The sequence below is a fragment of the Lottia gigantea genome, assembly GCF_000327385.1.
Source record: "Lottia gigantea unplaced genomic scaffold LOTGIsca_54, whole genome shotgun sequence".
Classification (NCBI taxonomy): domain Eukaryota; kingdom Metazoa; phylum Mollusca; class Gastropoda; family Lottiidae; genus Lottia; species Lottia gigantea.
The window spans coordinates 927,224-945,614 of record NW_008709848.1 but is presented as its reverse complement, the minus strand read 5'-3'; the positions used below and the strand labels follow the sequence as shown (position 1 = coordinate 945,614).

The following is an 18,391-nucleotide window of genomic DNA, read 5'->3' as shown; positions in this document are numbered from 1 at the left end:
TACTTAAAAAAAAAACAAAAATATAATTTCGATGTTTATTGCTTATTTAAAATTTTACGAATTTAGCTCAATATTAGTCTACATCAATTTGATTTTTAACTTTTTATTAATGCTATAATTCAAAACCTTTACATTATAATCCATTCATCCGTCATTTTAAGGTTTTGTAATTCCAGTCCGATATATTATACATATTATATTTGAAGGTTTTATAATTACAGCCCGATATGTCATAATGCATTCACAATATTTTAAGGTTTTATAATCCCAACCAGATATCTTAATATATATATATTATCTTTGAAGGTTTTATAATTCCAGTCCGATATATGATAATGTATATATTATATTTGAAGGTTTTATAATCCCAACCACATATATTAAAATATATATATTATATTTGAAGGTTTTATAATTCCAACCAGATATTTGATAATGTATATATTATATTTGAAGGTTTTATAATTCCAACCAGATATATTAAAATATATATATTATATTTGAAGGTTTTATAATTCCAGTCCGATATTTGATAATGTATATATTATATTTGAAGGTTTTATAATTCCAGTCCGATATTTGATAATGTATATATTATATTTGAAGGTTTTATAATTCTAGTCCGATATATGATAATGTATATATTATATTTGAAGGTTTTATAATTCCAGTCCGATATTTGATAATGTATATATTATATTTGAAGGTTTTATAATTCCAGTCCGATATTTGATAATGTATATATTATATTTGAAGGTTTTATAATTCCAGTCCGATATTTGATAATGTATATATTATATTTGAAGGTTTTATAATTCCAGTCCGATATTTGATAATGTATATATTATATTTGAAGGTTTTATAATTCTAGTCCGATATTTGATAATGTATATATTATATTTGAAGGTTTTATAATTCCAGTCCGATATTTGATAATGTATATATTATATTTGAAGGTTTTATAATTCCAGTCCGATATTTGATAATGTATAGATTATATTTGAAGGTTTTATAACTTCAATATGATAAACCAATATCATAAAACATATATACTTATTACTTTGGAAGGTTTTATAAAATATATTAAATATTTTCAATATAATTGAAGCTTTCATAAAAATAATTTCTGCTATTTATCGATATATTCATTATAATTGAAGGTTTATGAATAAAATTGTCAAATATAGTGTTCTTTTTTCAATGGTCAGAAAATATCATATCATAATATATTCGTAATATTTCCAAGTTGTCCCTATAGATCATAACATATTGATTATATTAGAAGGTTTCGTAATAACTCCTATACGGTCTTTTTTTAAATAGTTTAATACAAAAATTATATTCAATTTTTGGTGGAGGCATTATATTATAATAAAATGTTACAACAGGAATTTTTGTACAGTCGAATTAGTGCTCATTGAAATCTTATTTTGTTATATTTATATGCAACAAAATCAATTATAGTTGTAGATTTGCATGAAGAAATTACAACAATTTTATAATTACGTGGTTACAAGAGCGTTAAAGGGATTGTAAAGAGAGGTCTAATTTTTAGTATCGGGGACATCAATAGCATCAATTTGCACAATTTGGTTTCTGCAATTACACTAAAACTAAGTATTTGATGGCGCCATTTATTGCAAAATATGCTTTATCAGTGACCTCATAAAACGCTTAGTGTTAGTGGAATTGCAGTAACCAAATTGTGCAAATTGATGCTATTGATGCAACCTACAGTTGAGGATTATTTAACAAAGTACAACAAAATTTTAAAGTTGCGTGGTTAAAAGAGAGTTAATTGCTAAAATTGAATTCTATTTAAAAGTATTATACAACAAAATATCATATCGTTTACTGTGAACCTAAGTTGTTATCCTTGTAGAATATAGTATGTTTCTTAGCTACGTGGTTAAAAGAGCGTTAAATGATGATATTGTATTCTATTTGAAGGTTTTGAATGCAGCAAAACCAATTACAGTGAGACTTGCATTGTTAGATGATTAATATCCTAATATTGTATTCTATTTGAAGGTATTATTAATGCAACCAATCAGTCAGTTTTACTGAATAACCTGTTTAAAACCTACCATGCTGATACCTTACCATACTGTGACAGTCAGTCGAAACCAGTTGATGTCTATGTTGGAATAGCCATCCGACAGGTCATAGAGTTGGTAAGTTTTCAGTTATTTGGGATCCACTAAGGATATTAAAGGGAAAGTGAAGAGATGTTCCAACGAGATGTTTAGTGAGGACATGTAGAGCAGTGACTTCTCTGATGCTGGTGGACGTGAGAGGGTTGGGTGTAGCCAAAGGAGCATAAACCCGGTTTTGTTCCCCTTCCTATCTCCAATTCTTAAATTTCTTATCATTTAGTTATTAAATGCCTGTGCTGATAGACACTCTCCCCTTCCCCTGTGGCCCTACTTGACCATCCCATGTCTTTGATCAAGTAATCATGCCATATCTGTCAATTTTTTTTACGGTGGTGCACATTATTCTTAGATAACTCCTTGCAGCTCTGTAAGGCATATATATCTTGAAGTAATATTTTAGCAAGAATCTTGCTGATTTTACGCCCCTATTTTGAAAGCCATTTCTATCATCAGTCAATACCCTCAGGTTGTCAAGAGTCAACAACATTTTGAATGTTTTATGGTGTTAAAAGCTTTTCACTAAACAACATAATTCATTTTATGACGTAAAATATTTCTGAGTACAATTAATAGTCATCAAAATTATTCCCATCAAAAATTCTAATAAGTTATTGAAAGGGCGATTGAGAAATAACAGAGTGAGATGGTATTATATAGAAATAAATAGTTAGATATTAATAGTTATATAAATACAGACTGGTATACTGGGAAATGAATCATATCGGACAATTAACTAATGGTTATCAAACAATCAACAGGTCTTTTATGGGACTCCCATCGAAAAATCTTGTCCTTCATGTGCTACTTGCTTTGCGCTCTAAAGTTTCATGACATGGTGCAGAAGTGTAGGACGTAAAACTCCAATCATTTCATTTTCATATCTAAAGTTTCCTGAACAGTTGGGTATTGAAATAAAGTAGTAGAATAATGCCTGTTTTGCGAAAATTCCCATGTTTGTACCTTACAGTGCGTGAATGAGTCCTGCACCAAGAAACCTGATAGTAAATGACAAACTTGTTCTTTGTGTCTTACTAGAGCATTTTCCCCCAAGACTATTCCTTATTTATAATTTCAGAACGAACCAAAACAGATTCTGACTATTAACGCCTGGATAAGATTGGTAAGTTAGTTCAGTGTTATGATTGTATCAGTGTTAAAGTTTGATATGTAATGTTACCAAAGCAACACGAGATAGAATCAACTATTTGTCTGGGGTTTATGACACGTTAATTATAACTATTTGTATATATGGAATAATTGTTCCATCCCAACTAGAGACAAACAGAGCACTCAAGTCTGACATTCTTATAAATCTCTTGCAGAGATGGAATGACTGTCAATTGGTCTGGAACGCCAGTGAATATGGGGGTATCGACAGCCTTGTAGTACCGTTTGAGAAGATCTGGACACCTGATATCACTTTATTTGACAAGTAGGTAGAATTATAATATAATAACTGATTTTCTTAAACCAGGCCAAAACGGGTATACATGTAATTTGATATCTATAATAAAATCCATAGACCAGACAAAAATAAACTATGAACCAATTTAGAAAATATGGCTGGAGTATATGACTGATCAATTTTGCTGCTAAATTACTGGTTTTTCTGTAATTGTCTACGGTACTTGAAGCAGTTTGCTCATAATGAATTCAGCTGGTGTCGTTGGCCATGTAAGTCAGCTGTGCATTTTTATAGTCATTGGCTGTAGTCTCATGCTTAAATCAGAAACGTCAGAAAAGTCACAATGCTGGTAATGTGGTCAAATCCCAAACAAGCTGCTTGCTCTCAGAAATATCGGCAGTTTAAGTTTAAAACATTGTGGCATTGTCATAAAGCTAAAGGATACTATGTCCTTATAAGTTTGATATATCATAATAATATGTTATCTATTTTCTTGGTATCAAAGTGCTGCAGATGAGTTAGCTGGATTAAAAGATTATCGACCTGCAGTCTACCCTGATGGAACAGTCAACTACTATTTCCCTACAGTGATAGACAGTCTTTGTAACGTTGACGTAACGTATTTCCCATACGATACTCAATATTGCCCTCTTACGTTTGGATCGTGGGCGTATCATGGAAATGACTTGAATGTAGAAAACAGAAGTGAATCAGGTGACATTTCTTCTTTTAAAGTGAATACGGAGTGGAAATTGTCCAGTGTCCCACTGAAACGTACAGTGTCGTACTACAGCTGTTGCCCAGAACCGTACCCAGCCGTAACCTTCTACGTGACTTTGAAAAGAAAACCATTGTTTTATGTCCTTAATCTGCTGTTCCCATGTATTCTCATCACTTCAGTGGCCATGTTGGGCTTTTTATTACCACCTGACGCTGGTGAAAAGGTTTCCCTTGAAATAACAGTTTTGCTATCGCTGGCTGTGTTTCTCTTGGTCGTATCAGAGACGTTACCACCCACTTCTGAAAACTTCCCATACATAGGTATGTATAAATACATGATATCTATATTAGTACACGATACATAGCCACTGTACGAAATTTTGCAGTGTCACATCATACCTCTGCATCCCAATTTTGCAGTATGTGTATCAATTCTGGGGCAACCTCGACCTCGGGCAGTTGGGGCTCCAGATCCGATCCAGATTTTGCTCAAACAGTCTGATTTTGTGCTACTTAGCTAAATTTAAGGTGCGTTCTGCTACGTGTTCACATGTAATGTATGTTATCATTTCAGGTATATATTTCGCCTGTGCCATGGTGATGGTGTCTGTGTCCACCATCTTGACAGTTATAGTCCTCAACTTTCATTTCAAGGGTCAACATGGCCGCCCAGTACCGAGATGGATCAGGAAGGTATTTTTAGGGGGTTTGGCGAGGTTTCTGTTGGTTAAAGATTATGATGCTACTGTTCATCCGTGTAATAATACTGATCTAACGATTGAAGATATGGAAACAATAAAACAGGTACTTTTTCAATTAGTTTTAATTCATTTGCACTTCCGCAGTCTTTTCTGGGATGCATTTTCAAATTTTTCCAGAATTATTGCGTGATGTTAACAAATTATAGATCACATCGTTACCAATTTGTTATAAGTAGTTTCAGTTCCAAGTCCTGGAAGTAAGTTTTGCATAATTAGTTTTGTAGAACTTCTGGTTGGTAGAATGTGGCATTTAAAATCATCTTTAGGACGGAAACGATCGATGATCTTGATTGTTATAAGAAAGAAAGTTCTTTGCAAACGGAAAAGTAAATGATTTGTTATTGGACGTAGGAGTCATATATAGTTTGTATAAATTTTGATTGCTGTCCCTATTTTCCCATCTCTTTTCAAATTTCAGAAGTCCCAGATGAATGGAAATGGCCTTCACCACAACAACCATCTTGGTTTTACAAGAGTTAATGAAGCAAATCCAACTATACCACCTAATCTAGAACCATTGGCCTCCATTCTTAAAGATCAACTGAAAATATTGAAAAAGGTCGAACATGGATTTGGGGAACATGATAAACGAATACAATTAAATTCCGAATGGCAGCGTGTTGCTATGGTGATGGATAGATTATTTTTGTTATTGTTTTTCTGTTTTATTGTGATCTGTACGCTGGCCATATTGTTACAGTGCATAGTTCAATATTGATGACATTTTTTAATAAAGATCATAATATGGAATGGTTGAAATGTAACCTCTGAAATCATTGGAAATGTGATTAAGCCACAATGCCCGTGAAATGTCTAAAGCCAAAATGCACCGTAAATATCAAGACAAAACGTCCACTTACTATTAAGAGCAGGTTAAACTCCAAACCAAAGTCTTCAAACATTGATAACATCGAACTGCTATCAGGCACAGTTCATTGTTTATTTCCTGAGCAAAGACATTTTCAAAACATAAACACGAGCATTCCATTTTATTGTTTTATTGTTCAGGTAGATTAAGCAGTAATCAACACAATGTAGGTTTAGAATGCATAGTTTCTATTACTATTGTATTTTTACCCAGAAATAAAGTGAACTGCTCGAATTGTGTGGACGCTTTGAATCTGACCTGGTTGAGCAGAAATGTTTTTTCTCGACCATTCTTTGCTCTTTTCTTCTCTGACATAATACGATCGAATTCCCCGGAGGTAGTCAGAGGCAATCCAGTCTCTTGTTATTGATCTGTTGGTGTATATTATGTGTTCTCTATGTTAATGTTAAAGTTATGTATATGTTTAGTTATGGGGATGTTTGTAGTAAATCATTAATGTACCAAAATAGATAATTTAATATTGTATAACTTTTAAATAAAATACGTTTGTATAAGATTAGGATATTTTTTAGGACCTGATACCTTCATTCACCCCATCTTGCAAAATAATTCATCAAAAGAAAGAATATTTACCAGCAGGATATTTTGAAACAGAAACAAGAAAGAGTGCATATTTCACACATCATGAAGAGGGAAACCCTGACAAATTCACCAAGCGGAAAAGACAATTTTCTTTCAACTTTCATCTACCGAGGGGTCTAATACATGCACTGCTTGAAGCCCTTATTCCAACTCATGTCAGTACTTCCACTGATATCTCTAAAACAGGAAATGGAGTTGATAAGCAGAGAGGGAAAAAACAGGACCTTAGGATAAACAAACACACCAGCTCATGAAAGTTAGAAAGAAAGAAAAACCAATTTTTGTAGATATCAATTTTAATATCTATTTCACATAGGTCACTCTATTGACAATATTCTAGACTTGTCACTTGGTAGTTGTTTCAATGATAACCACAAATCTTCTTCTTCATCATGGAGACACGTTTCTTTTTCTTTTATTTTTCAAGGTTTTTGCTATTTTTTTTTTAGTTTTTGAATATTAATTGAGTTTAATATGGTGATTTACACCAACAAAACAGCATTAATACAGCCATCATTTTCTGGATTATTGGTCACCTGGGCATATTTTCCTGAAAAATTTATTAAATAATGTATATTAATACCACTAAAGACATAATTGCATTTAAAATCAAGAGAAACAATTTGTTAAGTCTTTTATGATTGGATACAGGGGCGTGTCATTGGCTATGTCAAAACTGGGTTGTCTCCTTTTTCAGATTGATCTCAGTGTATTCCATCCCAGGTTGCATCCTTTTGTTCAACAACTCTTTTAATAACAAATCAATGAGTCCTAGTTATTGAGATTATAATAAATCATTCTACCTACCCCAGATGACTTTACCACCTTGTGTTACTAAACCTAATTCACTTATATTAACCTATAGAAAGTCAAAAACAAAAGTCAATATGTTTATCATTACAAAACAAAATTAGCCCTATAATAATACAAACGTCCTCCTTTTCTGCAAATAATTACAATCCCTGCATCATAAGAACTTATAATAAATTTAAAATCTTGACTCACTCATTGGTTTGTACAATGGGTATTATTTATTATTAACTGGCAAAAAGACACACAAAATATGACTTAGAAAGCTGAATATATAAATAAAATCATTCCCAACCACACTCCTTCATAAAAATAATACATACCTCAATAATGGTACCTTTAGTTATAACACCTAATGAGGTATACATGGTGGAACTAGGATTCTTCTTTACACCAATCATTGGTAAACAGAATGTGGCTTTTAATTCAGGATGAGTTACATGAGCCTTTTTAAATCTTAAACCCTGCAAGTAACATAACATTTTATTTGATCTAAAGAAATGGGGTTGTTCAAACATCATACATGATTAAATTTATGTACTAAGCAAGTCACTGAAATTGAAAAGAGACATGCAATAAATTTGAATTCCGTATTTACCATGGGTCTGATGAATCTTTCAAATTTTGGTGGTTTTCTGGTAAAATTTTCACCGACATAAGTAACTTTAGTCACCATTCTCTTCCATCCTTTTCCTGAAAGAAAGTCAAACAGATATTTTACAATTACTGATATCAAGGGAGATAATACAAAGTGAAAGCAGAATATTGCTGAACATTTTCAAGTTGTAAAATTTGGCTTTAAATACTTACGTCTGGTTTTTCCTGTTCTGACAACTTTAAAGACTTCTGCTTCGCTCATTCCTTTAACTTTAGGTAGTGGAACATCCCATTTACCCTAAATTATAGAATATTATAGCATAAAATTCATAAGAAACACATCTAGGAAAAACAGAGGAAATGTATTCATATCCCTAGTGCCCTTTTTATTACAGTTAATAACACTATATGCATGTGCATGTGAAACAGAGTTAATAAATTCAATAATACTTTATACATATATCTCATGCCAAGAAATTTTAAGCGTAAAACACTGAATAACGACTTCAGTTTCTATACTTCTACATGGTACAGTAATTAATATATTGAGATTTAGCACTAAATATTTTCTTGTAAGTCTAACCTAGAAACTATGGTAATGGATATATCAAATTAACTTACAGCTTTCTCTTTACGTTTCTGTTTTATCATATTAGACAATACTTTAGCTCGAGATTGTCCCTCCCTGTCTAATAAATAGGCTGGTACAGCTCCTTCTGGTACATTATCATCTGATTTCTGTTTTGTTTGTCTCTCTTCATGCATTTTCAACCTAAATCACAAATAATTATTATCATTAATTCATATTTGAGCCTGGCATTGGAATTTGATTTTGAATACCATTCTTCAAAAGAAGAATCTCCCATTAAAATTGGATTATGAAAATATTTCTGCATAGCTTGCAAATTAAAATAACCTGTCTTGACAACTATCATATTTTTCCCTGTATTAATGCTAATTTGTGATTTAGCCACCCTAAAACTATTGTGTAATTTTGTGTATCATACATTGTAATCATTATTGGTAATACTTACGTTTTCTTCATCTGTACTTTCTCTGAATGTCTCTTTTTATTGTGTAGTTTAGCTCTGAAAGGAGAAAAAAAAAACACTTTAACATCATACTTATTGTGAACGTTTCTGAAAACTTTTTACATAAAATAATTTCTGACTGAATCTTTACATTTTTTTTGTGAATTGAATCTAACTTACTTAATTCCTCTCAATTTCCTAGCTTTTTCTGCCATTTTATGGCCCATACGGCCTTCCTTTTTTCGTCTGTAATAAAAGAGTACATTTTTTTTTATAAATAATATCAGCATAGCAGACATAGCAAAATACAATTACAGATTTAAACCAAGCTATCAAGAGGTCTTGCACAAAATCAGTTTTAACAAACTACAATTCATCTGCTATGAATGTGAGACTGAATGAATTATATAAAAAAATAAAAAATAAAATTTACTTTTTCTCATGATAATCAAGTCTGTATCCATGTCTCTTCCGATGAAGTTCTATATGTTCGTTTTGTGGCTGAAAAAAGACACCATAATAAGTTTGTTATTATCATCTGGAAAGTTTTAGATACAGTTGTTATAAAAGGACTTTTATTTCTGTTGCTCAACAACAAGGAAACACTGACAAGGGTGTACTAGACCATTTGACTTTTAGGGCCATTTCAGTTAGTAGGGGCCAATTTAACTAATTAACTTAAACCCATAACATTTATCTAATCTTAATCTAATAGAAATAGCTAATTGTAACTCTGTTTTCAAAGAAGAAACTGACAGTAATCAGGACTTATTAATTTACTCTGGATGATGTGGTGTAAATTACGTTATAATTTTTCTACATGTATCCTAATTTAAAAATTAACAATAAATGATTGAAAATGTGTAAATGTAAACAAAAACTACAACCAGCACGAATCAAACTTATGTTAATTTCAATGTGAATGTGACCTTTCGAGATGCTTTTTTCTCGTCTCATTTTTCCCCTTAATGCTTTAAGTTATTTGCGGAATAAGATGTATGTTTACCATCTTTGTGGATTATCCTTAAAGATGATTTAAAGTGACCAAATTGAAATGTTGACTTTTGTCAACACGTTGGAAAATAAAAAGGAAGTAGGTTGTCTATTTACTTCCGGTTTAAACAGCCGCCAGGTGTCTCTTATATTAAATACAATTTTCAACGATTTATTTTGCTTTATTGAAGGCATAAACATTCAACTAGCGTACAGATTCGGGTCGAATCGGGTCGGGTCGAATCGTCTTAGGATAGACATTAGCGGCAAATCGACCCGATATGAAATCTGAATTATTTCTAACTTAAATATTGCTAAAATAACTTAAAATTTTTTATGACAAATACATATAATAATTTTTTCAATTTCGCAACAATTTACATGGTCATTAATGGCGACAAGGTCAATTGTTAAAGCGCTTTTAGATAAAACACGTGGGTAGTATACCATAATATTGTGTTCAGTTATTTCAGTGACCCTACCCCAAAGTGTCGTTTGAGGATAATGTTTGGAAAAAGTGTATCACCTAATACAACCCCTTCACCAAGCTCTTGAGCATTCCCCACGTTCTTCCTATGACGCTTAATGTTTTGTACATCGGAAAATAAGGGTACCGTATTCAATTAATCTATAAGGGAGAGAGATCAAGACAACCTTTGTATTAATTTGTAAACCATTGTGGTGCAGCATGGACTCGATAGACAGATTAGTTGGCTCGACAGGCAATAATGAATAACAGCTCATCGAGATCTAGTGGGTGTAAAATTCCGAACTGTCCGAACTGTAGCTGTCTAAGGCCGTGCAAAAAATTGGGAATGACGACGAATGAATAATTCGAAACAATTTTGAATTTCGTGTAGGATCATTTTACTAATTTTGACTATCAAATGATATGATTTAATTATTAAGTAGTTTATTATCACCATCAACAGGGAGAAATTGATTGACAGGGGGAAATCTATACATTCTGAAAACGGGGGTAACCCAGAATTTGGAAAAGGGGCACAGAGCCCTCAATTGAAGCCTGGGCCTAAAATGTCGGTCTTTTGCTTTGAAAAGATAATACAGTAATACTCAAATCATTATTTAATTTCCACATTGTTCCAATATCGCTAACGTTGCAACCAGTGTCTAATTAAACTACCACAGAGACTTTCCTTTAGCATTAATTTTAGTTAAGCCAACTGACTATGGCTGTATGAAAACCTAACGACCTAACACTGAGCCTGTAGTAAGAAGCTTCTAGTTGGATGGCAAGCTACACAATTACCAAAGCCGTGGAGTAGGGGAGGGGGGATGGGGAAGGAATCCTGATAATGGGAACTAATAGAACCTCCTGGAACTTCTAATATTGCTCTCAATTCCATGGGCATGATGGGTTATTTGTCAGTGACCACTAAAAATTAAATCACATCAATTGATTTTGCAGTGTTATTATAACTTAAAATTTGACGTCACCCTTTGATCCTCGATGTACCGTTAGCCTATCCAACATTTAGTTCACTAACATAACTTTACACTAATAAACATGAATATTATAAATGTGTTCTAAAATATTTGAGTCATTCTGCCCCTTATTTGTATCACTCGTCTCGATCGTAGCAAAATTTCGTGCAAACAACCCCCCCCCCCCCCTTCCAACCCCCAAATAGGCCTTGGGCCCGTACACCTATGTTGAAATTGGTATAGCTCTTTCAGTTTTCAAACGATTATCGCAATTTTCGATTTTCTTTGTATGTAGGCAGGCCTAAATGATCTAACAATGAGGATCTCGTTTCACCAACCGTATACCGAATATGGCCATATTTGATCCACTATCTTTAAATTTACTGTGGTTTAATCTCTTCTACTGCAATCATTTTTGTATCTCTTGCACTTTTTCGTCCCAGAATTTATTGCCACACTTATGTAGTCGCAAAGTCAAAGCTTTTCAGTAAATTTTCTAATTATCTTCTTAGGGGGTAGCCCGATTTAGGCCTAAAACTTGAATAATGGTGAATTTTATTGTAACAGTAACGCTATATCCCTTTAAATTTCGGGGTAATATTTAGCGCGAATCTAGCAATCATGTTATTTGTTCTGTCAAGAATTAAAGGTCCCCTTCCGTGTAATTTAATTCACAAACATGTGAATTTGGCAATTTTTTCCCTCGATAACTTAACGAAATATACTTTAATCGTTGATCCAAAGATTTTTGAACAGGTTTTAGACTTTACAAAGGATTTTTAAGTCCAGTATCTCTATTCAAAATTATTTCAACCAGCCACTCTGAAATATTGGTGGATCTTTTCCTTTAATAATTTATCAACTTTCACCAAATTGACGAGAAGGTGACAGTTTAAAACCATCAGAAACTCAAAACAATTTTTTGGCGGGAAGAGTTGACACGTAGAGCACGTGGATGCAGAATTTTGGCTGCTGATTGGCTGAAATTCAAATTGTCAGTCAAAAAGTGGGAGGAGTTTAACGTAAAATCATCGGATGCATATCCAAGGGTGCGCATTTCTGAGCGGGATTTCGGTCTTATCAGTCGTGACTTATGACTTATGATATATTCTGTATTGGATTCTGGATGGTTTTGAATTATTTCGATATATTCAGTGCTAAATCTTTGACTAATATCTGTGGATTGGGATTTATTTGATACTATCTGTGTTATTCTGGATGGTTTTAGATTATTTTGTGATTTTTCTATAAAATAATGGATTCAACGCAACGATGACACTTTTGGAAGGAGTGACAAATATTGGACACTTATTCACAAGAAGGTAAGCCATTTTCTTCATTCAAATTTTGATTGATTTTGAAATATAAACTGGTTTTCTAGAAATAGGGACACCGATAGCATCAATTTGTACCTTTCCAATTTCCAGTCAGACCTCTGTTTTATTTTTTCCAATTCCACTAAAACTAGACTTTTTTTGACGTCACTATTGCCGAATCTGCTAATAATATCTACAGTCTTTGTGAAGTTCACGTTAACAAACGCATAGTTTTACTAAAGTGGAATTGCACAAAAAAAGAAGTTAATCAGAAGCATGCATACCTTGAATAGCTCATTTTATTTAGTTCTACCAAACGTTTGGTTAAAGAGATTGTAAAGAGATTTTCTAAATTATCTATGAAAAAATTATAATCGTGAACGCCATGCAGTGTTCAATGAAGGGAAATTTGTCAGGTCAGGGCTTAAATGTACTTGGGGGAAGGGGGGTGTTGGTAGGGTATAATACTCGAGGCTTCAATATTATCGGCTAGTTTTGACTTTTCTCAATCTAGATTCTTACGCGCGTGACCTTGAATATTTAGACTCAATGTCACGAGAATAAATATGACAAATGTAAGTTATTTCATGACTTCAAAAGTAACATGGAAGACATCAGGAGTATCATTATGGCCAACTTTTGTTTGTATTTATATTTTGCACTGGTATTTAAATTACAATTCAAGAATCATTTAGTTTAATGATACCCTCTCAGATCCTTTAAATACTTCATACGTTAGGAAGTGCTATACAAAATTTTAAACTGCTCTGCAATTTAGGCCCATAGAGCAAAAGACTTCTGCAAATAAAAAAAAAAAGTAATTTGTACCCTTCAGAGATTTGGGTAGTCTGGTTTAGGTTTAGGGGGTGGAGAGGGTGGCCTATATTTGTTGTTTTAGAATATGGTCTTAAGTAGGGATGGGAATAGACAGGTTTACAATTAGGGGGTGGGGGTATTAAAGGGATGGTGTCCTATAACTGTTAGTTTATGATAAGAAATTAAGGTGGAGATGAGGGAAGACTGGTTTAGAAATAGGGGGTGGGGGTATTAAAGGGATGGTGTCCTATAATTGTTAGTTTATGATAGATTAAGGTAGAGATGAGGGTAGACAGGTTTAGAAATAGGGGGTGGGGGAATTAAAGGGATGGTGTCCTATAATTGTTAGTTTAGAATAAGATATTAAGGAAGGGGTGCGGGTAGACAGGTTTCGAATTAGGAGGTGAGGATGGTTATTAGGTCATATCTATGCAAGCTTCCTGTTGTGAGAATTCAAATTTTTGTCTTGTGAAGTATGACAACCCTTTAATACTTATTAAAATTTTACTTTTTGAAACAATTCACAACACAATGTTGTTTGTATTCTAAAAATTATTATTCTTTTTAAAGTGACAGCAGTTCAGAGAAGTCATTAGTATGCAAAGTTTTAAATCCCTTTGGACAAATAGATATTTTTTTTATATATGGTGAGTTTTTTTTATAATTAACTTTCTGGTTTTTCTGAAAACTACTTGAATTATTTTTCAGGTATTCCAACTATTAGGCCTAGGTTTAAGCAAGGGGGAATCTTGTGAATTTTTGTGAAGGGACTTTCTGTTACTGTCTGGTGCAAGTGAAAAAAGACTTTTAACATGATTCAAATGCAGATGTTAATGTTAAGTTTCTTTTTTTTTTGCAGGTGAATCCACTAACCCTGATTTAACAAATTTCATCTATTTTTGGTGATTGTGTTTAGAATGAATGACCATCCAGAGTTGTCATAATTTATGCTAACCAATCCAAAGTACTTTTAAAAATGGTAAGACACTACATCTACTAGTCCATTTAAAACAATAGATACCCTGCAATTCCTGACATACAGCAAGGAAATCTTATATGGTACACAATATTTGATACATACATTACTTACTGTGTATTAGTGGGTTGAATACTAAATGGCCCAGAATAGGACATGAATAACAAATTTGTCAGATCATGTATGCTAAGTGGAGTCACTTGCATAAAATAATACGAAACATCCCTGTTTTTGCTATTTAATTTGAATAAATGATTTATTACAGGTATAAAATCTTCTCATCAGTTAGAAACTTGTTGAGCTATAGATATCAAATTATGTTCCAGTGAGCTGTTAAATGGTGAGTCTTCTTTATCAGTCAACAAACTACCTTGCCCTCCAAGATTGATAATTGATCCTTTCTTTATTCGTGCCACCTTAAGGGATGTCCCTTGTGCCACAGGTTGTGCTTGCTTATTGAGGAAATTAACAATGAGGAAGCTAATGCTTCAATTGTCAAAAATTGCCCACATTGTACACTGCACACTGTCTTTGTTAACCCAATCAGGTACAGAAAAGTACGACTTAAAACCCCATTTCATATTAGAAAGGGATGCAGTTCTATAATTGTTTGGTAGCGAAATATCCCTTTATTTTTTTTTAATTTAGTAAATTTTACATTTATTTCCTATTTCAGATATTGAATGTTGTCAGTTTAATTATTGAAATACAACATGTGTTTCAACATCTTGATAATTGGTGAGTTTCTCTTAATTAAATTGATATTTTTGTAAAATATTCCATTTGGAAAAGACTCGCTGACAGTAACACCAATATTTTTACTTGTAAACACTAATTTTGTAGAGCTGAGCTCTTTATTCTGAATAGTGATAGGAATAGTTGACATTGATCTCTATCAGCTGGTTTAACAAATATTTAGACAACTTGATCTTTTTAAAATATTTAACGTTCGCTACTATTGTCTGACTCTTCTTGAGTCTCAAGAGTCATTTGTGTGTATGATATTGCCTCAAGATCACTCATTTTCACTTATTATTGTAGGTAGATCAATTCATGGCCTAGTTAGAGCAACCAGAAAACAGCTGCGGAGCTTTAAAATTTATGTAAGTTATATTTTATTCTCGTGCATCATCCCCCCCTTCGTACACACACTTTATAACTTAAAGGGATACATGGTAGTAAGACTGCAAGTAACTACAAGATATTTTATACATGTAGAAGGCTCATTCTGTGCTGGATATTTTGTGAAATTATCCCTTTACACATGCTTTACAAGAATATTCTAGTATTAAACCACAGAATGATTCTCACAGTACATTTTGTTTCTCTCCTTATATGTAGCTCCTTATATTTGCCCCTGTCAAAGTGCATCATAGAAACCGTCCGTCTGGGTGTATTTTATTGCACTCTGGTCGTTTTGACCAATTAAGATCCTGGATCAGTCATCTGTTCTGGAACTTCTATGTCTAATGAATTGTGCCAATGTTTTTTTCATCGAAACTTGACCAATGGAGTTGGTGTCATCTTCATTTCTGCTCATTTACCTGGTGAACTTGCCTAGTAATCACCAAGACATTATAATGTGGTCGTATATTGTCGTTGCCCCTGTCTGATGGTCCATCCACAATTTGCTTGTGAACACAATAGAGGCTACAGTATTTGATTTTAATGAAATTTGGTGTGAGCATTTATATTGATGAGATCTTGGTCAAGTTCGAATTTGAAGATTTTTTTCGATCAGCCCTTGACTTGCGAAAAACGTGTTGAAATTTGTTTGTGAACATAAGAGAGACTACAGTTTTGATCAGATTTTAATGAAATTTGGTGTGATTTATATTAATGAAGTCTTGTTCAAGTTTGAAATTGACTATTTTGAGTTATTGCCCTTGACTTTGGAAAATGCGTCAAAATTCGTTTGTGAACATGATAGAGACTACGGTTTTTATCTGATTTTAATGAAATTTGGTGTGATCAATTACATTGATGAGATCTTGGTCTGGTTTGAATTTGACAATGTTTCAATGTTAATGTCATTGACTTGGGCAAAACGCGTGGAAATTTGTTTGTAAACATAAGAGAAACTACAGTTTCCACTGATTTTAATGAAATTTGGTGTGATCATTTTTATTTATGAGGTTTCGGTTAGTTAGAATTTGACAATTTTTCAATAAACCGGTTTGGACCTGGGAAAAACTTGTCAAAATTTGTTTGTGAACACAATCGTGACTACGGTTTTAATCTGATTTGAATGAAATTTGGTGTGATCATGTATATTGATAAGATCTTGGACAAGTTGAAATAGGACGATCTTTCGATGACTGATTTTGTGTTATTAAACTTGACTTAGGAAAAATGCATCAGAATTTGTTCGTAAACGCAATACAGACTACAGTTTTTGTCTGATTTGAATTAAATTTGGTGTGATCATCTATATTGATGAGATCTTGGACAAGTTTGAATTTGATGATATTTGGATGATTGTTTTATTATTAAACTTGACTTAGGAAAAATGCATCAAAATTTGTTTGTGAACTCAATAGAGACTACAGTTTTTTACCTGTTAGGATCATTTATATTGATGAGGTCTTGGAAAAGTTGGAATCTGACGAATGGATTTTGAGTTATTGCCCTTAACTTTAGAGAAATGCATCAAAATTTGTTTGTGAACACAATAGAGACTACAGTTTTCATCGTATTTAAATGAAATTTGGTGTGATCATCTATAACAGAGATTTTTCAATAAACATAACTTGAGTTATTGTCGTCAACTTGGTAAAAATGCATCAAAATTTGTGAACAAGATAGAGGTAACAGTTTATGTCAGAATTTTATCTGTTCGTTTAAATCAACAATATCTGTGACAAGTTACATTTTTGGAAGGATTTGACACAGATTGGCGACCACCCTTGATATAATAAAAATTTGGGCGTATCATCTTAGAAATATTATCCATTTTTTGACACACACAAGCCAAGATTGTTGTTGTCAAAAGCTTGCTGTCTACCACATTTGTCATACTGAATTGCATCTGTCGGATGTTGAACATTTTGCTGGGCATAAACCACATCTGTAGGAATGCCACTTTTGAAGATCATATCCACACAAAGAACAGAGCCACCCCACATGCCATATTTTGCTAATCATAGGCACATTTGACGCACAGCTACATTCGATGGGGTACCATGTTTGTTGTACATAAGTGGAAATAGACATACAGGGCCACTCTTTCTGGGAGTATGACACATTTTTCGACACAGCCATGCCTGATTGGCTTTTGATGGATGGTCACTTTTGTTTTGCATAAACCACAGTTGTTGAATTTTTCACATAAGTGTTAATTTTAGGAAATCTGCCTTTCACAGTAGGGATAAGATGGATATTGCCATTTGCTAAATTGGACGGTCGGTCAGTGTGACACTCTGGAAGTGGTCATGCAGTAGGTGAGGGGACCACTTTGCTGCATGATCCTCGAAGGTGGTGTCATGTGTCCTACGGCAAATATTAGAAATGGAATATATCTGACATTATTCATTTTGTCAATACCTTGAGAGGGTTCAAATTTGATGACAACATGACACGGTTGCTGAATTCGGGACAACTTCTGTAGGCCATATTATGCTGCATCTGTAGAAATGCCATATTTTGCTAATCATAGGCACATTTGACGCACAGCTACATTCGATGGGGTACCATGTTTGTTGTACATAAGTGGAAATAGACGTACAGGGCCACTCTTTCTGGGAGTATGACACATTTTTCGACACAGCCATGCCTGATTGGCTTTTGATGGATGGTCACTTTTGTTTTGCATAAACCACAGTTGTTGATTTTTCACATAAGTGTTAATTTTAGGAAATCTGCCTTTCACAGTAGGGATAAGATGGATATTGCCA

At 33.2% G+C, this 18,391-nt stretch overlaps 2 protein-coding genes across 2 annotated transcripts in view; one reads left to right on the top strand and one right to left on the bottom strand.

The window, feature by feature from the left end:
- LOTGIDRAFT_219547 (hypothetical protein) overlaps positions 1-5,172 on the top strand; it is a gene marked incomplete at its 3' end in the record, with an annotated part of 7,326 nt that extends 2,154 nt beyond the window's left edge. The window contains exons 2-6 of the mRNA XM_009062935.1: positions 2,032-2,174; positions 3,232-3,276; positions 3,479-3,588; positions 4,067-4,602; positions 4,856-5,172. Coding sequence (XP_009061183.1) covers positions 2,032-2,174; positions 3,232-3,276; positions 3,479-3,588; positions 4,067-4,602; positions 4,856-5,172 — 1,151 coding nt within the window. The remainder of the gene's footprint in view (positions 1-2,031; positions 2,175-3,231; positions 3,277-3,478; positions 3,589-4,066; positions 4,603-4,855) is intronic.
- A 1,620-nt stretch (positions 5,173-6,792) lies between these two features.
- Positions 6,793-10,025, bottom strand: LOTGIDRAFT_219544 (hypothetical protein). The gene is made up of 10 exons (XM_009062934.1): positions 9,958-10,025; positions 9,385-9,452; positions 9,132-9,197; positions 8,955-9,008; positions 8,542-8,692; positions 8,134-8,218; positions 7,922-8,016; positions 7,647-7,787; positions 7,321-7,372; positions 6,793-7,063 (listed from the first exon to the last, which is right to left on the bottom strand). The coding sequence occupies exons 1-10, from the start codon at positions 9,958-9,960 to the stop codon at positions 6,996-6,998; spliced, it is 783 nt and encodes a 260-aa protein (XP_009061182.1). The 5' UTR covers positions 9,961-10,025; the 3' UTR covers positions 6,793-6,995.
- Positions 10,026-18,391: the final 8,366 nt, after the last annotated feature.

What these genes read in the sequence shown, in the direction of transcription:
- LOTGIDRAFT_219544 (XM_009062934.1), bottom strand. An exon ending in AGGAAATTGAGAGGAATTAA is followed by an intron (nt 9,009 to 9,131) that starts GTAAGTTAGATT and finishes TTCTCCTTTCAG; the next exon opens with AGCTAAACTACACAATAAAA. An exon ending in AGGTGGTAAAGTCATCTGGG is followed by an intron (nt 7,064 to 7,320) that starts GTAGGTAGAATG and finishes TAAATTTTTCAG; the next exon opens with GAAAATATGCCCAGGTGACC.